This window comes from Dipteris shenzhenensis, chromosome 13 (genome assembly GCF_047967505.1).
Source record: "Dipteris shenzhenensis isolate YYH24624 ecotype China chromosome 13, Dip_SZ_1.0, whole genome shotgun sequence".
NCBI lineage: Eukaryota > Viridiplantae > Streptophyta > Polypodiopsida > Gleicheniales > Dipteridaceae > Dipteris > Dipteris shenzhenensis.
The window spans coordinates 48844532-48867314 of NC_141608.1; the positions used below are offsets into that span (position 1 = coordinate 48844532).

At 48.2% G+C, this 22783-nt stretch overlaps 1 protein-coding gene across 1 annotated transcript in view; it reads left to right on the forward strand.

The window, feature by feature from the left end:
- Positions 1-22783, forward strand: part of MSH5 (MUTS-homolog 5) — a 498728-nt gene that overhangs the window by 305978 nt on the left and 169967 nt on the right. The window contains exon 21 of the mRNA XM_087383476.1: positions 19788-19887. Within this exon, the coding sequence (XP_087239602.1) occupies positions 19788-19887 (100 nt within the window). The remainder of the gene's footprint in view (positions 1-19787; positions 19888-22783) is intronic.

A 22783-nucleotide genomic window follows, 5' to 3' on the forward strand; every position in this document is an offset into this window, starting at 1 on the left:
AGCTGAAAATGGAAGAGTCTGATACTTTTTTTTTTTTTTTTTTAAAGAGACTTCTATTAAGTAAGAAAGAAACCCGCTAGAGCAAGCTCTGTGCGGAAATACACCATGCTAAGCATGTAATAAAAACACCTCAGAGGAATGAGGTAGAAAGAAACCAAGGCTGAGGCTGAAAATGCCATCTCAACCCTGTAGAAGTCTCAGCAAAGAAGGGAGAGTCTCTCCAATCTCTGAGAAAAGTAACTCTCCTGGGGGAGGCTGCTCGAGATGATCCTTGCATGGTCGCCCAAATGGCCATCAGAGTGTGTATCGTATCTGTCCAAGTACTGGCCAAGATTTGAGAAGGGTGAATCTGAGAACCCTCCAAAGCCTCAATGCACTTGGCTCTCCAAATGTGCCATGCTGCAATGCTAGCTAGGATCTCCCATGGAGAGTCGACCGAGGAGTGAGCAGCCCTGAAAAGAGTGGCCGGAACATCCTCTAGAGAGCATGACTCCACAAGGTGTCGTCGGATGTGAAGAGCCCAAGAGGAGTCAAGTCTCTCAAAAAATACATGAGGCCCTGAAAGAGTAAGCCAAGCCACTGATCCCCAAGTCATATAGAAAGGTAGGCGAACAAAAGTGCTGAAAAGTCTTGCAATCCCCTTCCATATGATTCTCGCTTGTCTGCAATCCCATAAGCAGTGTTGTATTGTCTCCAAAGCAGAAAGGCAGCGAGGGCAAGAAGGGTCAGCTCCGAACTTGGACCTCCAATGGTTCACTGCTATCCCACCATGAATAAAAAGCCAAAAGAAGAGAGTGATTTTTCTATTCCGGTGGGATTTCCAGAGCCTCTGCCAAAAAATTCTCTGCAAGTCAGCAGAAATCTGAAAGTTCTCCCAATGAGGAGCTCTGGTAGGCTTCCAACCCCTAGAGCTGAGCTGGAATTTCCTAGCATTACTGACCATGTAACGAAAGAAGGGGATGCCCTTCTCTCGGTGTCCTTCATCTATCCATTCCCATTCCCTAAGGTCCCACTGCAAAAACTTAATTGGGACACCTCCATAGAGACACAGCCTCCATGAGCCAAGGGTGAGGAGAAGCGGGTCAGGATCCAAGTACCACTGTGAAAGAGAGCCATGCTCCATGAAGCCCACTATCCTGACTGGCTGAAACGGTACCTCCAACAAGAGATCGTCTGTGGATCTGGACAGCCTGCCCCCCGAAGAAACATCAAATACTAATGTGGGTCAAGAAAAGCAATCACCTGTAAAGGAACTCCCAATCTGGAAAATACCCCCATCCAGGTGGAGCAAGTAATAGGCATGTCATCTGTGTCCACTTAATCCAAGGGCAAGGCTGCATCAATCTGTTGGACTGTCCCTGTACTCCCTCTGAGATTAAGAACCATCTGGGCCTGTTGGTCTACAGGAAGCTTCCTGAAGGCTTTCCATGCTCCCACTGTAGATGCAGGGCCCCTCTCCCATCTTGGCCACTGCATGTAAGGAGAAGCTCCAAGTGGTCTGTCAAGCTCATCCAAAATCCTATCATTCCACATGATAGGCTGCCTTTCAATCTCTTCACGGGTGGATGGGGGAATCCTGTGAAGAGTACTCCTGAAGCTGGCCCATGCTTTCAGGATAGCAACCATAAGATGGGAAGAGGGAGACCTGAGGTGGGCTGTGGTGAAAACCCATCTAGTACTGCATGTCCAATCCTCTCCTGAAGTGGGCGTGCGAGACTGTATGCATCTGATAAAAAAATCCTTCCAAGGCTCTTGTCCTGGCATAAGCCCTCTCACAACGAACTTGCAGAGTAAAGCTGTGCAGTGTAGATCTGGGTCGATGATATTCAAACCCCCTTCTCTTGTAGGAAGAATCAAGGTCTCCCAAGCCACCCTGGCTGTAACATCAGTTGTGCCATCTAGACCACTCCATAAAAAGTTTCGTACAGGCCTCTTAAGCTGAGTGATACAATCCCTAGAGTGGCACCAACAAGAGCATACAAACCATGCTGTGGCTAGAAGAACCTGGTTAACCACCACCACCCTAGAGGCCAAGTCAAGTTTGGCTGAGCTCCAGAAAAGGAGCTTTCTTCTGATGCTTTCCAACACCGGAGCAAACTGTTGTGAGGGAGAGATGCCCACCCCAACCTGGCAGCCCAAATATCTGACGGAGAAGCCCCTCTGTACCCAAGTGAAGCCAATATCATTACCCCAATCCGGGGTGTCATCTTCGCAAATCCAAAAACCACTGGATTTATGCCAATTAATGTGTGCACCTGCAGCCATGCAAAACAAATCCAAGGCTGTCCGGAAGGAAGTGAGTGTCCTGGGGGAGGCATCCAAAAAAACAGCCGTGTCATCTGCCAACTCATTATCCAGGAGCTCTTCTTCCCGGCGGATAGGAAGCCTCAGCCCATAAATATCAGCTTGAGATCTAATGTAGATACTCATAGCTTCCGCCACAAACAGAAAAAGAAACGGGGCAAGAGGACATCCCTGGCGGACGGATCTGGAAATCTGAAACCGGTCCCCTCTTACCCCCCCAATGAGCAACTGGCTATGGGATGATCTGTAGAGAGAGGATACTCCTCTAATCCATGCATCTAAAAAACCAAAGCGAGATAGAGTACCCTCTAAGAAATCCCAGTCTACTCTGTCGTAAGCTTTCTCAAAGTCCAAGAGTAGAATGGCCAATCTCTGGCGGCTCTACATGGCCCATTCTGAGGCCTCCCAAAATGAGAAAATATTATCAAAAATACTTCTGCCATGCACAAACCCTGTTTGCGTGTCATGAATCAAATCTGGAAGAAAAACCTATAGCCGGAGACTGATGGCTTTCGCCAAAATCTTGTAAAAAGTGCCCAAAAGAGTGATGGGTCTCCATTGAGACACAAGATTCATATTACCCCCCTTTGGGATGAGATGAATGAGACCATCTGTGAGTGAGTCCGGCATCTCACCGGAGTCCCACACGCCCTACAGGGCTGATGAATGTGATCACCAATCTGCTCCCAAAAAGTAATAAAAAAGGAGGGGTTAAGTCCATCTGAACCTGGGCACTTGCCCTTGTGAAGGGCAAGTAATGCAGTCTTGAATTCTGCATTGGTGAAAGGTGCATTTAGAGAAACATACATCTCATCCTTCACCAATACAGGGATACACTGCCAAATAACCTCTCTGGCATCATCAATGGCCTGTTTGCCTGGATCTGCAGTAAGAAGGGATGCAAAAAAATCTGAAGCTACACGCATGACAACATCAGGATCTGCTGACTGTGACACCCCGTCTGAGTCAACAAGCTGCGAAACACTATCTCTACTATGTCTGGGCCCATGAGTAGAGAAAAAGTGTTTGTTGACCCTGCCACCCATCTGAATCCAAAAGGACTCCCATGCATGAAAGCCATACTCAGCTCTCTGATCCAACAATGTCTGCAAATGAGCCCTTGCTGCAGCAAGGCGCTCCTGAATCCAAGCATCTGTGGGCCTCTTCTACTCTTCCCTCTGAAGGGACGCTAACTGCTGGCGTATACCAATCTCATATATGAGAATCTCATGTCTCCTAGAATCAGCGACTGAATGATAATAGTCACTAATTCCGGATAAGGCTGCAGCTACCTGAGATGGATGGACAGCTCCACCCTGTATGTGAGAAACCCAAATCTGTAAAATATCCTCCGTGAGGCTCTCCTCTGCATAAAAAGCATCTGGAATCCTGACACTGGTAGAGCGTCCTCTCCGATGAGGCTCAAGAATCTGCAACACCACTGGAAAATGATCTGAGGTGGAAACCCCAGTAGAAATGTATACAGATCCTCCTCTGTCAAGTGCCCAATCGTCTACATAAAATCTATCAATCCGTGCATGAATGGGCATGTGTATTCTCCTGTTCAACCAAGAGTACAGGAGTGACTGTGGCATAATATGAAAGGCATCATCCAACCAAGTGTCTCTGCCACTGAACTGAAAGAGAAAGGCATCCCAGGCTGCCCTCTCCAAAGAATGAATTCCCCCCTGTCTGCCTCCCTTTTTGTCTGAAGGCAACTCAACCATGTTGAAGTCGCCACCAATGATCCAAGAATCTGCAATGGGGGCCCAAGAGAGTAACTCCTTCCAAAAGGAGATCCACTCCTCTCTGTTGTTGGGAGCATAAAGATTGAGAAGACCAATCTTACGCCCTCCAATCAAAATAATGATCCATTGAGCTCTAGAAGGGGAGATAATACCATGACCAGCAACCAAGGGGAGAATAGAAACAGAGACCGAAATGCAAGTACCTCCCCTTGTGCCCATAGCAGGCGACCAGAAGGTATGTCTTGAAAGCAGTTTGCTAGACTTAGAGCAATCACTGGCATCCAGCTTGTGTTCCTGGATAAAAAGGATATCAATAGCACCTCCAGTGACGCCTGGATGAAGCTGGTTCCGGATCAGCTGCCTACGGCGACGGTGTGGAACTCCGCCTAGGCCCTGTATGTTCCAGCTGACTATCCTCATCGACAGGAGGATGCTGGATGGAAAGGCTTACCCGACCTAGTAGAGGAGACCAGCTTCCCCTGGGCCGAAACACTCCTGCTGAGGGCAGGAAACTCAACAGGTGAAAGGATCCCCACACCTGTTGAAAGGGAGGCCCTGTCAGAAGGAATCCCAATGACCGGGATCCCTAAGGTGGAGGGCACAAACTCATCATCATCCATGAAAGTCGCCGAATCTGCCAGTGCCGAAAAAGAATTCCTGATAAGCAAGTCTAGCCGAGGAGTGCAAAGAAGACCTGCACTCGTGGAAGATGGAGGAGAAGGACCTGCGAGGCCTCTATCAGCAGAACTGGAGCTGGGGGTTGAGGAGGCCTGTGGCTGGGGTAAAGAGGAATCAGGAGCCCTCATCTGCGCCTGCACTTTCTCGGTTGTCCTGACTGTGGCAGGAACAGTCTGCAAGGAAGAAGTACCTGTAGTCCCCTCGTGGTCAGAAACCAAGGGGTCAGAGACCAAAGTGACTGGGGCTGGTGGATCTAAAGGCCCCTCCTGATGTGGAACTGTAGTGTTTGGGGCTGCAGCAACATCCACCTCTGGAGTCTGGAAGGCGTCTGTCTGAACAGGATCAAAAGTCTCCTCCTGAGGTAAGGGAGCCGCTCTGATAGCTCTCCATCGTGGTAATGGGTGTGCTGCGGGCATTGGGCGCCCTGCTGCCCCTAGTGGTCCTGGGGTGCTCGAAGTAGGGCGCCTTGTTGCTCTTGGTGATCCCGGAGTGCGTGGTACAGGGTGCTGTGGAGGTGCAGTCGTGGTAGTACGTGAAGGAGCCGCACCAGAAGACCTCTTGGGTCTTTTTCTCTTCCTTGGGCAGTCTCTAGCAAAGTGCCCAAGGGTCCTGCAAATCCTGCACTGGTCTTGTCTACCTGAAATCTCGACTCTCTGTCGAAAGAGGGAGTCGTCTGGACGCTGAAGCATAATGTGGTCATCTGTGATGTTAGGGTCAGAGACAATGACCCTAACACGAGGCACCATGTCTGCACTGACTGCCTCTGCCAAGGAAGAAGGCATGCCAGGAAGGGAGGGGATCTCCGTGACCACTCCGAATGTGGCTCCGATAGTGGCAAGCAGTCGATGGTAGACCTAAGGAAGACTAGGAAACCTAATGAACAGTGATGTGACCTGCCTGTCCTCCTCGACCGGATCGAAGCCCAAGGTGTAGGGCAAAAGAAAGATCCTCCTCGAACCCAAAATCAGGGGATTAGCTTTGAGAACAAGGGCTGTGGACTCGTGGGAGTCGAAAACCACTTGGAAGAATCCACGTCCCAAAAGTCGAATATCCCTGAGGTGAGGGGCGAGGTCTCCTGGTAATGCCGCCAGCATCTAGTCTCTAGCGTGTGATCTGGAAGGGTGTGACCCAAAGATGCGGGCAAAAAGTGATGTGGAGCCCTCTAATTCCACATCTTTCTTGAGCTGCTGCAGCTCGTCTTCTGAAAAAATGACGGTTCTCGCGGCCGATGGAGGTGGACGGAGATTGGCTGAATGGAGATCCATTCGCCAATCGATGTGAAAAGGCCGATTCCAACACTGAAAAAGCTCCGTCCATGAAACTACTGCCTAGGACGCCCTGAACGCGGGCGTAGGAAGAAGGAGAAAGAGAGGGTAGGAGAGAGGGGAAGGGAAGGGAAAGAGAGGGGAAGGGAAGGGAAAGAGAGGAGCAGCAGCTTAATTCAATCTTTAGTTCAACAACTCTCCAATTTGAAGTGTTGCCCGAGAATGCCCTTGAAGTACTTCGCATTGCATCGACTACATTCGAAGATATGGTGTCTCTTTTGCTTGAAAAGGGTCGCCGCAACAAAGAATCTCCATCCTATTCAACGGATACTACACAGGCACTTGCCTCCACTAGCAAATGGAGACCTAGGCCATCAACTCCACTAGCATGAGGAAAGACATTCAAGCCATTCAAGTGCACTTACGGCAGCAAGATCGGTCATACGGAGGACAAGTGTTACCAGAAGCTTGCTAAACAACAATCGAAGGATCATGCCAGTTGGGTGGCATCCATCACTAGTGATGATGCAACGAAGATAACCCACCGACACAGGATCATACTCTTATAGTCTGTCTCCTGCATCTAGAGGATGATGGAGATCATGATTTTGCTTTCTACAGCATAATATATTTGGGTACTCTGCCGTGGGGGTGTTTCCCAAAAATGAATGCAATAAATCATGTATGTTGAGTCAATAAAGGTCCTTTGCCTTGGATAGTCCTCCTAAAATGATGTATTTCTTTTATATTTTTGGTGTGTGGCTCCATGTTCCTCGTCTTTGGAGACAGGTGGGGATGTACTGTGGGAGCCATGTGTTTTTGGCTTTGATAGGTCTATTTGTTGGTGCATTGGTCTCCTAGACTTCTGAGTTGATCATGCATCCATGCATGATGAGCCTCTGAGCCATGCTAGATGAGATTTCTATGTTATGCTCACTAGCCTCTGAGCCATGCTCACTTGCCTCTGAGATTATGTGGGAGCCATGTCTACTTCTAGACCGGCATGCACAGTTTTGATGACCATCATTGTCATTGTCTGTTCTTAGGTTTCATTCCAGTAGTCCCTCACCTTTCCTTCATGGGGGGGTGGTAGGAAATGGTGTCAATTTGAGTGACTTTTAGTGTGTTCTAGAGTAGTACTATACTACTTTATATCCTAGAGTGCCATGTGTCACTATGGGACTTATCCCATATACATTTGATACTTAGAGTGTGTGTGCCTATCCTATAAAAGCATTGTACTTTCATTGTCATTTTCATCAAGCCTCATGCCTTTCTTGATCATGTAAGTACTTTGCTTAGGTGTATATTTCTTTCTCGTATTATTTCATTTCCATTATGCTTTCCTAGTCTTGCTTTTCCTTTCCATTCCATTCCATGTCTTGCATCTTCAGTTTGTAATCAGCTTCATGTAGGTATTACTGGGGGTCCAATTGGTTCAGGAACACAAATTGGATGCTAACAATTCTACAAAGTTAGGTAAATTGCTTAGTGGTTATACCTTTTGGTCTTTTGCTTTGGCCAATAGGGGAGGAACCTACATTTCAATTTTAGATTCTTTTCTTCCCCTTGTGGTTGGACATGGTATTATTTGACCCCCTAGATCATAGTGGACGATCTTGTTTGCTGGGGGACATAAGACTGGTCTTCTCAACCTATATGCCCCCGAGGGGATCATGTTTTTAAAAAAAGGATATTTCTCTCTTAGGCCCTCAGGTTGGAGTGGGCATCTCTCCATCACAACAGTTTGCTCCGGTGTTGGAGAGCATCAGAAGAAAGCTCCTTTTCGGGAGCTCAGCCAAACTTGACTTGGCATCCAGAGTGGTGGTGGTTAACCAGGTTCTTCTAGCCACAGCTTGGTTTGTATGCTCTTGCTGGTGTCACTCTAGGGATTGTATCACTCAGCTCAAGAGGCCCGTACGGATTTTTTTATGGAGTGGTCTAGATGGCACAAGTGATGTTACAGCCAGGGTGGCTTGGGAGACCTTGATTCTTCCTATGAATATCATTGACCCGCATCTACAGTGCAGAGCTTTACTCTGCAAGGTTGTTGTGAGAGGACTTATGCCAGGACAAGAGCCTTGGAAGGAATTTTTTATCAGATGGATACAGTCTCGCACACCCACTTCAGGAGATGATTGGATACACAGTACCAGATGGGTTTTCACCACAGCCCACCTCAGATCTCCTTCTTTCCCTCTTATGGTTGCTATATTGAAAGCATGGGCCAGCTTCAGGAGCACTCTTTGCAGGATTCCCCCGTCCACCCGTGAAGAGCTTGAAAGGCAGCCTATCATGTGGAACGACAGTATTTTGGATGAGCATGGCAGACCACTTGGAGCTTCTCTTTACATGCAGTGGCTCAGATGGGAGAGGGGCCCTGCATCTACGTGGGAGCATGGAAAGCCTTCAGGAGGCTTCCTGTAGACCGTCAGGCCCAGGTGGTTCATAACCTCAGAGGGAGTGCAATAAGAATTCAATAGATTGATGCAGCCTTGCCCTTGGATTGGGTGGACACAGATGACATGCCTATTACTTGTTCCAGCTGGATGGGGGCATTTTCCAGATTGGGCATTCCTTTGCAGGTGATTGCTTTACGGAACACACACGAGGATGCCCTAGTCTTTGATGTTTCTTTGGGGGGCAGGCTGTCCAAGTCCACAAATGATATATTGCTGGAGGTACCGTTTCAGCCAGTCAGGGTAGTGGGCTTCATGGAGCATGGCTCTTTTTCACAGTGATACTTGGATCCTGACCCGCTACTCATTACCCTGGGCTCATGGAGGTTGTGGCTCTCTGGAGGTGTCCCAATTAAATTTTTGCAGTGGGACCCTGGGGAATGGGAGTGGATAGATGAAGGGCATCAAGAGAAAGGCATCCCCTTCTTTCGTTACACGGTCAGTAATGCAAGGAAATTCCAGCTTAGCTGTAGGGGTTGGAGGCCCACTAGAGCTCCTCATTGGGAGAATTATCAGATTTCTCCAGACTTGCAGAAAATTTTTTAGCAGAGGCTCTGGAAATCCCACCGGAATAGAAAAATCACTCTCTTCTTTTGGCTTTCTATTCATGGTGGGATAGCAGTGAATCATTGGAGATCCAGGTTTGGGGCTGACCCTACTTGCCCTCATTGCCTTTCTGCTTCGGAGACAGTACAACACTGCCTTTGGGATTGCAGACAGGTGAGAATCATATGGAAGGGGATTGCAAGACTTTTCAGCACTTTTGTTCACCTCCCCTTCTATATGACCTGGGGATCAGTGGCTTGGCTCACTCTAGGGCCCCAGGTTTTGTTCGAGAGACATGACTCGTCTTGGGCTCTACACATCCCACGACTCCTTGTGGAGTCATGCTCTTTAGAGGATGTTCCGGCCACTCTCTTCAGGGCTACTCATTCCTCGGTTGACTCTCCAAGGGAGGTTTTAGCTAGCATTGCAGCATGGCACATTTGGAGAGCCAGATGCACTGAGGCTATGGAGGGTTCTCATGTTCACCCTTCTCAGATCTTGGCCAGTAGTTGGACAGATACGGTACACACTCTGATGGCCATATGGGCGACCATGCAGGAATCCTCTCGAGCAGCCTCCTCCAGGAGAGTTACTTTTCTCAGGGATTGGAGAGACTCTCCCTTCCTTGCTGAGACTTCTACAGGGTTGAGTTGGCATTTTCAGCCTCAGCCTTGGTTTCTTTCTGCCTCATTTTTCTAAGGTGTTTTTTTACATGCTTAGCACGATGTATTTCCACTCAGAGCTTGCTCTAGCGAGTTTCTTTCTTACTTAATAGAAGTCTCTTTTTTGCAAAAAAAAAAAAATGCTTGGTACCAGGCGAGGATGATTTGGATGGGGGTAGCCAGGATTTTCAGTCACTTTGTGCACTCCCCATTCTTTATGATATGGGGCTCAGTGGCTTGGAGCTCTCTTACTGGGCCTCATGTCTTTTATGAGAGACATGACTCTTCTTGGGGCCATTTCAATTCGACGTCATCAGGTTGAGTCCTGTTCTTTGGATGTGGTACCACACCTTCCTTTTGCAGCTGTACATGCCTCTGTGGATACCTCTTGGGAGATACTGGCGAGCATAGAAGCCTAGCATATTTGGAGAGCCAGATGCACAGAGGCATTGGAGGGAACTGAGGTTCATCCCTCGCACACATTGGATCTGGACAGACACCATACATACTTTGATGTCTATATGGACAAGTATGCAGGGAGACTCCCGTGCAATCTCAGCTAGGAAGGCTTCTTTCTTCAAGGAATGGAAGGATTCTTCTTTCTTCTCTGAGACTCTTACAGGGTTGAGGTGGCACTTTCAGCCTCAGCCTTGGTTGTTTTCCACCCCATTTTGAGGGGGTTTATTTATCCTCTTGGTTTCATGATGTATTCCGCTTTGAACTTGCTCTCGCGGGTTTTTTCTCTTACTTAATAGAAGTCTCTTTCTTGAAAAAAAAAAAAAAGCTTGGTACGGGCATTCCACCCAGGTTATTTCAGCTCAAGATGTACATGAGGATGCCGTAGTTTTTAATGTGCATTCGGGAGGTAGGCTATCGAGATCTTGAGATGACATGTTGTTGGAGAGAGCATTTCGGCCGGTCAGAATCGTAGGCTATGTGGAGATTGGTTTTCTTCAAGATAAAGACTTCTATTAAGTAAGAGAAAAAACCCGCGAGAGCAAGCTCAAAGCGGAATACATCATGAAATCATGAGGATAAATAAAAAACCCCCTCAGAGTGAGGTGGAAAACAACCAAGGCTGAGGCTGAAAGTGCCACCTCAACCCTGTAGTAGTTTCAGAGAAGAAAGGAGAATCCTTCCATTCCCTGAAGAAAGAAGCCCTCCTAGCTGAGGCTACACGGGAGTCCCCCTGCATACCCGTCCATATGGCCCTCAAAGTATGTACGATGTCTGTCCAGATTTGTCTGTCCAGATACTAGCCAATGTGTGCAAGGGATGAACCTGAGTACCCTCCAAAGCCTCTGTGCATCTGGCTCTCTAGATATGCCAGGATGCTATGCTCGCTAGAATCTCCCAAGAAGTATCCACAGAGGCATGTACAGCTGTAAAAGGAAGGTGTGGTACCACATCCAACGAGCAGGACTCAATCCGATGACGTCGAACCGAAATGGCCCGAGAGGAGTCAACTCCCTCATAGAAAACCTAAGGTCCTGTAAGAGAAAGCCAAGCCACCGAGCCCCATGTCATAAAAAATGGTGAATGGGCAAAGTGACTGAAAATCCTGGCTACTCCCATCCAAATCATCCTCGCCTGTCTGCAATCCCATAAGCAATGCTGAATAGACTCCGAAGCAGAAAGGCATCGAGGGCATGTAGGGTGGGCTCCGAACCTGGACCTCCAAAGGTTCACTGCAATCCCTCCGTGGATAGAAAGCCAAAAGAAGATAGTGATCTTTCTATTCCTGTGGGATTTCCAGAGTCTCCTCCAGAAGCACCTCTGCTGATCCGCAGTAATACCAAAAGTCTCCCAATGAGGAACTCTGGAGGGTCTCCAACCTCTACTACTGAGCTGATATCTCCTGGCATTACTGACCGTGTAACGAAAGAAGGGGATGCTCTTCTCTCGATGCCCTGCGTCAATCCACTCCCACTCTCCGGGGTCCCACTGCAAATACCTGATGGGAACTCCCCCATAGAGCCAGAACCTCCAAGATCCGGTGGAGAGTAGCCGGGGGTCTGGGTCTAGGAACCACTCTGAATCTGATCCCTGCATCAAAAGGCCTACAACCCTGATAGGCTGAAAAGCAAACTCAAGCAAGATGTCCTCTGTGGATCTGAGCAATCTGCCACCATCTTGGACACTAAAAACCAAAGCATCCTCCTGTGCATCTCGAAAGGCCAAAACCTGAAGCGGAACCCCGCCTCTCGAAAAAGTACCTTCCCAAGTGGAGGAAGTGAGTGGCATATCATCTGTGTCTACCCAATCCTCTGGAAGGGCTGCCTCAATCTGCAAGATCCTCCCTGCACTCCCTCTGAGATGTCCTGTCAACCTTGATTTGGTCTCCTCTGGAAGCCTGCGGAAGGCTTTCCAAGACCCCATAGTAGATGCAGGTCCCCTCTCCCACTTGGACCACTGCATGTAGAGTGAGGCACCCAGTGGTGTGCCATGATCATCTAAAATACTGTCATTCCACATGATGGGTTGCCTATCAATCTCTTCCCGAGAGGAAGGAGGAATTCTCCGAAGAGTGCTTCTGAAACTGGCCCAAGCTTTCAGAATGGCAACCATGAGAGGGGACGAAGGTGACCTGAGGTGTGTTGTGGTGAAGATCCATCTAACACTGCTCATCTAGTCTCCTCCTGAAGAAGGTGTGCACCTCTATATGCTGCTGATAAGAAAGTCCTTCCACGGTTCCTGCCCTGGCATAAGTCCCAGCACCACCATCTTGCAAAGTAAAGCTCTGCACTGTAAATCTGGATCAATAATATTGAGACCCCCTTCCTGTGTAGGGAGGATGAGGGTCTCCCAAGCCACCCTGGCTAAGGCATCTGCTGTGCCATCAAGCCCACTCCAAAGGAAGTTTCTGATCGGTCTTCTGAGCTGAATAATGCAGTCCCTAGAACGGCACCAACATGAACAAACAAACCAGGCTGTGGCCAAGAGGACCTGGTTGACCACCACAACTCTAGAGGCAAGATCCAGCTTGGCTGAGCTCCAAAAAAGAAGCTTCCTTCTGATGCTCTCCAAAACGGGAGCAAACTGCTGCGTGGTAGAAATATCCAAGCCGACCTGGCAGCCCAAATACCTGATAGGCACACCCCTCTGAACCCAAGTGAATCCTATGTCAAGCCCCCAAACTGTGGAGGCACTTCTATGATGACGTGTTGATTAATAAGGAGCAGTATATCTGGGCTACTGGAGTGGGGCCCCCAGGTATTTAAAAGTAATTAAATAATGTCGATATTGTAAATAAAGATTTTATTTTTCATACATTGATACATGTCCCTCGTTTATAGGGCCCTATAGCTAATCAAGAGGAAGAAGATGAGGAAGAAGGAAGCAAAGAAGGGATCAAAGAAGGGAGCGAGGCCGTAGAGAACTTAGATTAGTCGTAGAAGTAGTGCTAGCTACTCTTTTTGTACTTGAAGCCATTGGCTTGGCTTTGTGCCTCTCTTGTATATACACTCCTCTTATTTTTTATACTTGAAGCCACAGGACGTGGCTTGGCTTCGTGCTGTATGTACATACAAGCACTTTTTGGCTATGAATTAACATATACTCCTTTTATTTTTTTGGCTTTCAATTTCATTATGCAACATTCTATCAATGAATGCTTTGTGAATTCAACGTTTTGGAGTTGTAATGTTTTATATGGAATTGTAATTGTCAGCCATAGACGTGCTTGGAATCATACTAGTTAAAATGCAGTTGGCTATAAGAATTGAATTGCACAATGTGGAAATGGAATTCTTGTAACTACATAGCATACATAACATACACAACATTCTGTTGAGCCACACAAAATTCTGCGTTTATTAAAAAAATAGATTCTATAAAGCCATTGGATTTATGCCAATTTATCTGCGCCCCTGCCGCCAAGCAAAATAAATCCAATGCTGTCCTGAAAGAAGTGAGCGTCTGTGGAGTGGCATCCAAGTAAACTGCTGTGTCATCAGCCAACTCACTGTCAAGTAGCTCCTCTTCCCTTCTGATGGAAGTCTCAGCCCAAAGATGTCAGCTTGAGATCTAACATAGATACTCATAGCTTCGGCCACGAACAAAAAAATGAAAGGAGCAAGGGGGCATCCCTGACGGACTGATCTCGAAATCTGAAATCTCTCACCCCTTACCCCACCAATAAGTACCTGGCTGTGGGCTCATCTGTACAAAGAGGAAACACCTCTGATCCAAGCATCAGTAAAGCCAAAGCGTAGAAGGGTGCCCTCCAAAAAACCGCAATCTACTCTGTCATAAGCTTTTTCAAAATCCAAAAGTAGAATGGCAAGATTCTGGCCACTCTGCATGGCCCACTCTGAAGCTTCCCAGAAAGAAAAAATGTTATAAAAAATGCTTCTGCCATGCACAAATCCCGTCTGAGTGTCATGAATGAGATCAGGGAGAAGTGGCTGCAATCGGAGGCTGATAGCCTTGGCCAGAATCTTGTAACAAGTCCCCAGAAGTGTGATAGGCCTCCACTGGGACACTAAATTTCTGCTACCTCCTTTTGGGATAAGGTGGATGAGACCCTTTGTAAGCGACCCAGGCATCTCGCCAGAGTCCCAAATGGCCTGCAGGGCTGAAGTAATATAGTCTCCAATCATATCCCAAAATGCAATGAAAAAAGACGGGGTGAGGCCATCTGAGCCTGGGCACTTGCCCTTGTGAAGGGCTGAAAGTGCAGTCCTGAACTATGTGTTGGTGAAAGGTGCGTCGAGTAGAACATGCATACCCGGATTCACCAACACAGGGATGCTCTGCCAAATAGCCTGTCTAGCATCCTCTCTATCGTGTGTCTCAGGATCAGCAGTAAGAAGGGTGGCATAGAAATCTGAAGCTATCCGTAAGACATCATCAGGCTCTGTCTGTAAAACCCCATGTGAGTCAATAAGCTGGGATACACTCTCTCTACTATGTCTAGGGCCAAGAGTAGAGAAAAAGTGTTTATTGACTCTACCACCCATCTGAATCCAGAAGGACTCCCGTGCATGAAAGGCATACTCTGCTCTGATCAAGCAATAAGTGCTGATGAGCCCTTGCTGCAGCAAGGCGCTCCTGAATCCAAGCATCTGAAGGCCGTTTCTGCTCTTCTCTCTGCAAAGCTGCCAACTGCTGGCGAACACCAATCTCACGTCTCCTGGTACAAGTAACTGAGCGGTAGAAGTCGCTAATACCAGAAAGGGCAGCGGCTACATGTGATGGATATGGCTGCCCACCCTGGACATGAGCAAACCATATCTGCAGGGCTGTCTCTGTAACGTCCTCTGTGTAAAAGGCATCTGGAATCCTGATGTTGGCAGACCGGCCTCTCAAGTGAGGCTCTGAGATAGCCAGCACAACAGGGAAATGGTCTGAAGTGGAAACCCCAGCAGCGATGCATACCGATCCACCTCTGTCTAGTGCCCAGTCATCTACATAGAATCTGTCAATGCGTGCATGAATAGGCAACAGTTGCCTCCTGTTCGACCAAGAGAACAGGAGGGACTGTGGCTGAATAAGAAAGGCATCATCACACCAAGTATCTCTGCCACAGAAGTGAAAAAGGAAGGCATCCCAAGCTGCTCTCTCCAAAGAGTGAAGTCCGCCTTCTCTACCCCCTTTTTTGTCTGACGGTAACTCGACCATGTTAAAGTCACCTCCAATCACCCATGAATCCACAATGGGGGCCCAGGAGAGCAAAGTCTTCCACATAAGGACACGTTCCCCTCTAATGTTGGAGGCATACATGTTAAGGAAACCAACCTTACGCCCTCCAATCAAAAGAATAATCCACTGAGCTCTAGAGGGAATAATGACTCCATGCCCAACAACTAAGGGGAGAACCAACTGCGAAACTGAAATAGAAGTGCCCCCCCTGGTGCCCAAGGCAGGTGACCAAAAAGTATGTCCAGAAAGCAACTTGCCTGACTTGGCACAATCTCTAGAATCCAGTTTGTGCTCTTGAATAAATAATATATCAATGGAACCCCCAGTAACACCTGGATGAAGCTGATCCCGGATCAGTTGTCTACGGCAGCGATGTGGGACGCCACCTAGGCCCTGTATGTTCCAACTAATAATCCTCATCGACGGGAGGATGTAGAGTGGAACACCTTACCTGACCTAGTGGCGAAAACAAACCCCTCAACAGGGGAAGACCTCCTGCTCGAGGAGAGAGGGATGGAACCAAGTGGTGGAAAATCAACAGGGGAAAGAATCCTGGCACCTGAAGAAGAAGCCCTGTCAACAGGAAACCCAATCACTGGCTCCCCAAAAGTAGCGGGCACAAACTCCTCCTCTGGGAAATCTGAACTCTCTGCCAAGGCTGAAAACGAGTTCCTGTGGAGCAAGCCAGACACCGGAGTGCGAAGGATTCCTTGTGAGGGAAGAGGATCAATAGTGTAAGCTATCCCCTTCCCCCTATCCAAGGGAGGAAGTGAGGAATGCTCTCTATCCTGTGTCTGCCCAGCCGCGGAGACCTCTCCTGCTTCAAGAAGAGCATCTGGCACCGCTGGATCTAGGGAAGAAGCTGCAACCGGGGAGGAGGTCGAAGCTTCAGCGTCTCAGACTGTGCATGGTGAGACTGGAGGGACAGCTCGAGGTGAAGCAGAGTCCACTAAAGTACCCTCGTGAACTGAAGGAGGGATCTGCACACGTATCGGAACCCACTGGAGAGCGTCGCGTGTTCTTGAGGTAGGAGGGGGTCGAGGAGCAGGTGAAGGACCTGTATCACCCCCCTGTCGAGGCCGAGGAGCAGGTGCTGGACCTGTACCATCACCAAACTGAGGAGGACTGCCATGCGAAGGTTGAGGAGCAGGTGCTGGACCTGTACCACCCCTCTGTCGAGGCCGAGGAGCAGGTGCTGGACCTATACCAACCCCCTGTCCCCCCTGTCGAGGCCATGGGGCGGTAGTTGTACTAGAGGGCTTCTTGGGCCTTTTCTTCTTCCTGGGGCAATCCCTGGCAAAGTGTCCAGAGGTCCTGCAAATCCTGCACTGGTCCTGTCTGCCTGAAATTTCTACTCTCTGGCGAAAAAAGGAACCATCCGGGCGCTGGATCATAACATGATCCATCTTGAGGCTAGGATCCTTGCAAAGGACCCTAACTCTAGGAACCCCATCAGCCTTGGTTGCCTCTGCTGCAGTCAATGGCAACCCAGGGAGGGGTGGGATCTCAGCAAGTGCGCCAAAATGCTCCCCAATAACAGAAAGAAGTCGATGGTAAACCTGGGGAAGCCCGGGGAATCTGATGGAGAGCGAAAAGATTTTCTTATCTGCCTCCACTGGGTCGAAACCAATATGAAAGGCTTCAAAGAAGATCTTCCTGTGTCCCAGGTGTAAAAACTCAGCCTTGAGCACAGTGCTCGCAACCTCTGGAGTGTCAAAAACAACCTGGAAAAAACCTCATCCCAGAAGACGGACATCTAACAATCGTGGAGTGAGGTCTGGGGGGAGAGCCGCAAGCATTGGGATCTGGAGGGATGAGACCCAAAGATGCGTGCTAGCAACGTGGTAGAGCATTCAATCTCTACATCCTTCTTGAGCTGCTGCAACTCGTCTTTAGAAAAGGTAATAGTTTTCGCGGCCAGTGGAAGTGGAGTAGGATTGGCTGACGGAGTATCCATCGCCAATCGAGGTGAGGAGGCCGACTCTAACAAATTAAGGGCTCCTTCCGCTCCAAGAAAAGCTGCGGGAGACTGAAAGGGAAAGGGGCTGCTGAGAGGGAGGGAGGGGGCAAGCTAGGAATAGGAAAGGGAGAGGAAGGAGGAGCTGGAAGGGGGCGGGCTGGGAGGGGGAGGGCTGAGAGGGAGAGGAGAGGTAGAGGAAGGAGAGGGAGAGGAAGGAGAGGGAGAGGAAGGAGAGGGAGGGGCAGGGAGGGGGGGCGAGGCAGGCTGAGAGGGGGAGGAGAGGGAGCGGGGAGTGAAGGGAAGGGGGAGGAGAGGGAGAGGAGGGGGCGGGCTGAGGGGCAGAGAGGGGGCGGGGGAGCAAGCAGGGAGGGGGCGGAGAGGCAGGGAGGGGGCGGGGGAGCATGGGGCAGGCTGAGAGGCAGGGAGGGGGCAGGGGAACAGCAGGCAGGGAGGGGGCGGAGAGGCAGGGAGGGGGCGGGGGAGCAGGGGGGCAGGCTGAGAGGCAGGGAGAGGGCGGAGAGGCAGAGAGGGGGCGGGGGAGCAGGCAGGGAGGGGGCGGAGCAGTAGGGAGGGGGCGAGGGAGCAGGCAGGGGGAGGGGGCGGCTGAGGGAGAGGGAGGGGCTGAGGGCAAGGGAGAGAGGGAGGGACGGGCTGAGGGAGAGGGTGCAGCAAGGGAGCGGGGAGGAGCAGCAGCTCTGTAAGTTGGTCTTCTCAACCTGTACGCTCCCAACAATGGCCAATTTGGAGGTGGAGATTGGTTTTTTTTTCCATGAAAAAGACTTCTATTAAGTAAGAACAAAAACCCGCGAGAGCAAGCTCAAAGCGGAATACATCATGAAATCATGAGGATAATAAAAAACCCCCTCAGAGTGAGGTGGAAAGAAACCAAGGCTGAGGCGTGGAGATTGGTTTTGACTTTCAGTGGTACCTAAATCTTGACCCTCTTCTCATTTCCTTGGGATCATTGAGACTATGGCTCTATGGAGGTGTCCCCATAAAGTGCCTACAATGGAACCTAGGAGAGTGGGAGTGGATTGACAAAGGGCACTGAGAGAAGAGCCACCCCTTCTTTCATTGGATGGTCAGAAATGTCAGGAGATTTCAGCTTAGTTGTAGAGGTTGGAGGCCCTCCAACTCTCTTTTTTTTTTTGGCAAAAAAGAGACTTCTATTAAGTAAGAAAGAAACTCGCTAGAGCAAGCTCTGTGCAGAAATACAACATGCTAAGCATGTATGCTAAGCATGTAATAAAGAACACCTCAGAAGAATGAGGTAGAAAGAAACCAAGGCTGAGGCTGAAAATGCCAACTCAACCCTGTAGAAGTCTCAGCAAAGAAGGGAGAGTCTCTCCAATCTCTGAGAAAAGCAACTCTCCCCCTCTAGCTCTCTTCATTGGGATGCCTTTGACATTTCTACTGATCTACATAAAAACTTTTGGAGGAGACTCTGGAAATCCCACAGGAATAGAAAAATCACTCTCTTTTTATGGCTTTCTTTTCATGGTGGGATTGCAGTGAACTTGTGGAGGTCCAAGTTTGGGGCTGACCCTACTTGTCCCCGTTGCCGTGCTACTGTGGAGACTATTCATTGTCTATGGGATTGCAGACAGGTAGGGGTTATATGGAAGGGGGTTGCCATGATTTTCAGTTTTTTGGCTCCTTCCCCCTTCTTCATAACTTGGGGCTCAGTTGCTTGGCTTTCCCTTTCGAGGTCTCATGTCTTCTTTGAGAAACATGACTCATCATGGGCTAAAGCTATCAGATGACTTGGTTGAACCATGTTCTCTAGATGACATTCCTGCCTCACTGTTCAAGGCTATGCATGCCTCGCTAGACTGTTCTTGGGAGATATTAGTGAGCATTTTAACGTGGCACATTTGGAGAGCCAGGTGCACAGAGGCTTTGGATGGATCCCAGGTTCACCCATCTCACATTATGGCCAATATATGGATAGACGCTATACATACACTAATGGCCATCTAGATAAGCATGCAGGGATCCTCTCGGCGGGCAGTTCTGCTAGGAGGGCTGCTTTCCTCAGGGAATGAGGGGCTCTCCCTTCTTCTCTGAATTTTCCACAGAGATGAGATGACATTTTCAGCCTCAACCTATTTAATACCTCCTCTCAAAAAGGGGAGGTGGTTCCTCAGAGAATGGACTTGCAGCCCCATATTTTCTGAGTGCACCTCTCGTTTGGTTTGTCATTTTCTGACCTTCTTGGTTTTTTTTCATGCTCCACATGATGTATTAGTATCCCGAGTATTCTCATGTATGTTTGGATTTCTTTTGTACTTAATACAAGTCTCTTTTTGGGGGAAAAAACAAATTTAAAAATCTAGACTTAATGTCATGAGATTTGTATTTTTCAATGAAGAAAGGATGAAAACTTTCTAATGGGGTTTGGCTCATTAATGCTAAATAAGCCTTTTTACAACAATATTTTGGTTGTGTGTAAAGTATCAATCCCTTGTTGAAGGGATTATTAAGGAGTTTAGTAATACTATGTCACAATTCCCACAAACCAGTTCGCAAGTGGAACTGATAGTGAAGAAGAATGCTTCTATCGAACATCAAGGACAAAGGAGCTAGACATGATGCTGGGTGACATCCACCATAAGATCTTAGGTATGCTCTTTAAAACGATAAGGGTTTCATGTGTACTTCTTTCCCCTTCAAGATGTGCTGTTTGGATTAAAGAAATGCATATAATGAATGAATTAATATCTTGAGAAACAAATTATGTGCATTCCGTGATTCTCTTCATAATTCATTCAAAATTTTATTTTTAATTTGCCACAATTTCCACGTAGAGAAAACAAGAAGGATTCATTGACGTAAAAATGAGCCAATAGCACAGCTAGAATTCCATCATTGTACCCAATATATTTTTTGAAAAGAAAATTACTTCATTAAGTATGAACGAAAACCGCGAGAGTAAGCTCAAATGTGGGAATACATCATGCTATGCATGAAGAAAAAAAAGCTCAAAAGGAGCTAATAAACCAAGGCGGAGGCTGAAAATGCCACCTCAACCCTGAGGGAGACTTAGAGAAGAAAGGAGATCCTCTCCAAACTTTGAAAAAAGTAACTCTCCTGACAGTGGCTGCTTTGGAGGATCCCTGCATGCTCGCCCAGATGGCCATCAGAGTGTGTACTGTGTCGGTCCAAATATTGGCCATAGCCTAGGGAGGGTGAACTTGGGTACCTTCCATCGCCTCTGTACACCTGGCTCTCCAAATATGCCAAGCTGCAATGCTAGCCTGAATCTCCCATGATGTGTCTACTGAGGCATGAGCAAGTTTGAAAGGAGTGAAGGAAACATCCTGGAGGGAACAAGACTCATTCGTTATGAGAAACCAGCGTGGTGGTTGTTGGGATATACTAAAAACAAGCATGCGATGAAATCCATCGGTTAAAGAAATGATAAATAGTCTAAAGGGGACTATTTTAGTTTAGCACTGTGCAACAAATTTTAGGATAGCATGGCAGTAGTGCAGGATAAGTGATTGCCAGCGTGGTGCTAGTGGTGCTAGGATATTAACAGCCACCAGCGCGGTGTTTTGCTTCTATTATTACAAGATGAATGGATTTGCAGATGTGTGGATTGAGGGGCTCTGGAGGGCCTCCAACCTCTACTGCTAAGCTGAAATCTCCGGGCATTTCTGACTGTATAATGAAAGAAGGGGATGCTCTTCTCTCGGTGCCCCTCATCAATCCATTCCCACTCCCCTGGGTCCCACTGCAAGAACCTAATAGGGGAACCACCATATAACCAGAGTCTCCAAGACCTCAGCGCAAGGAGAAGGGGATCGGGGTCAAGATACCACTGTGAGTCCGTGCCCCACTCCATGAAACCTGCAATCTTGACAGGCTGAAAGTACCGCTCCATAGGAAGTTCCTGATAGGTCTCATGAGCTGAGCGATACAACCTCTAGACCTGCACCAACAAGAGCAAATGAACTAGGCCGTAGCCAATAATACCTGGTTCACAACCACAACTCTAGATGCAAGGTCAAGTCTGGCAGAATTCCAAAGATGAGTTTCCTCCTGATACTCTCCAACACTGGAGAAAACTGCTGTGCTGGAGAGATGCCCACCCCAACCTGGCATCCCAGATATTTGACGGAAACACCCCTCTGAATCCAAGTGAACCCTATGTCATTCCCCCAATCTGGAGTGTCCTCATCACTGATCCAAAAGCCATTGGATTTGTTCCAATTAATGTGTGCACCTGCCGCAATGCAAAACAAATCCATCGCCATCGTGAATGATGTCGGTGTTTGTGGAGTGGCATCCAAAAAAACAGCCGTATCATCTACAAACTCACTGTCTAAGAGCTCGTCCTCCTGCCTCAAAGGAAGCCTGAGCCCTACAATACCAGATTGAGCTCTAATGTAATCGCTCATAGCTTCAGCCACAAATAATAACAGAAAGGGGGCTAAAGGGTATCCGTGGCAGACTGATCTGGTAATCTCAAACCTGTCCCCCTTGCCTCCACCAATAAGAACGTGGCTGTGGGCTGATTTGTAGAGGGCTGACACCTCTTTGATCCATGCATCTGAGAAACCAAAGTGAGTAAATGTGCCCTCCAGAAATCCCCAGTCTACCCTGTCGTAATCTTTCTCAAAGTCCAAGAGTAGAATGGCCAGCATGTGGCCATTATGAAATGCGCAATCAGAAGCCTCCCAAAATGAGAAGATGTTGTCAAAGATGCTCCTACCATGCACAAAGCCCGTCTGCGTATCATGGATAAGATTTGGCAGAAAGGGCTGCAGACGAAGGCTGATAGCTTTCGCTTAGATTTTATACAAAGTACCCAACAAAGTTATTGGTCTCCACCACTGAGACACTAAATTCTTGCAACCCCCTTTCGGAATCAAATGAATGAGGCCCTCCGTAAGTGATTCTGGCATCTTACCCGAGTCCCAAATACCCTGTAGGGCTGAAGTAATGTGATCCCGAATCTAATAAGCATCATCCATCCATGGAGATCTCATGAAGTACCATGATCAGAGGTGCCTCAGAATGTATCTTATCAAAGCCACAGGGGGAGTCTAAAGGAACATGGTGGAAAGAGGGAGAGAGAGAGGGTAGGCTAGGGAGAGAGGAAGTGATACTCAAAAGGAGACATAATGAAATGGAAATGAAATGACTAGAGCAATGAACAAAAATGAGAGTACTCACATGTAGGCCAAAGAGCTTGTAGCTTGATACTTGATTGATTTGACACTAGACAAGTATAGCTCTGATATAAGAGAGCACACACACACATGAACACCTATGCATATGGGATAGCTCCCAATATGACACGTGGCATCCATAGGACACACTAGACTAGAACTCACTCTAGAACACACATTTTTGACTCACTTTGGCTTCATATTCCAACACCCTCCCATGAAGGCAAGGTGAGAGACTACTAGAATGGAACCAAGAACAAAACATGACAATGATGGTCTAAGGTGAGGGACTATTGGAATGGAACCAAGAACATAACATGACAATGACGGTCATCAAACTG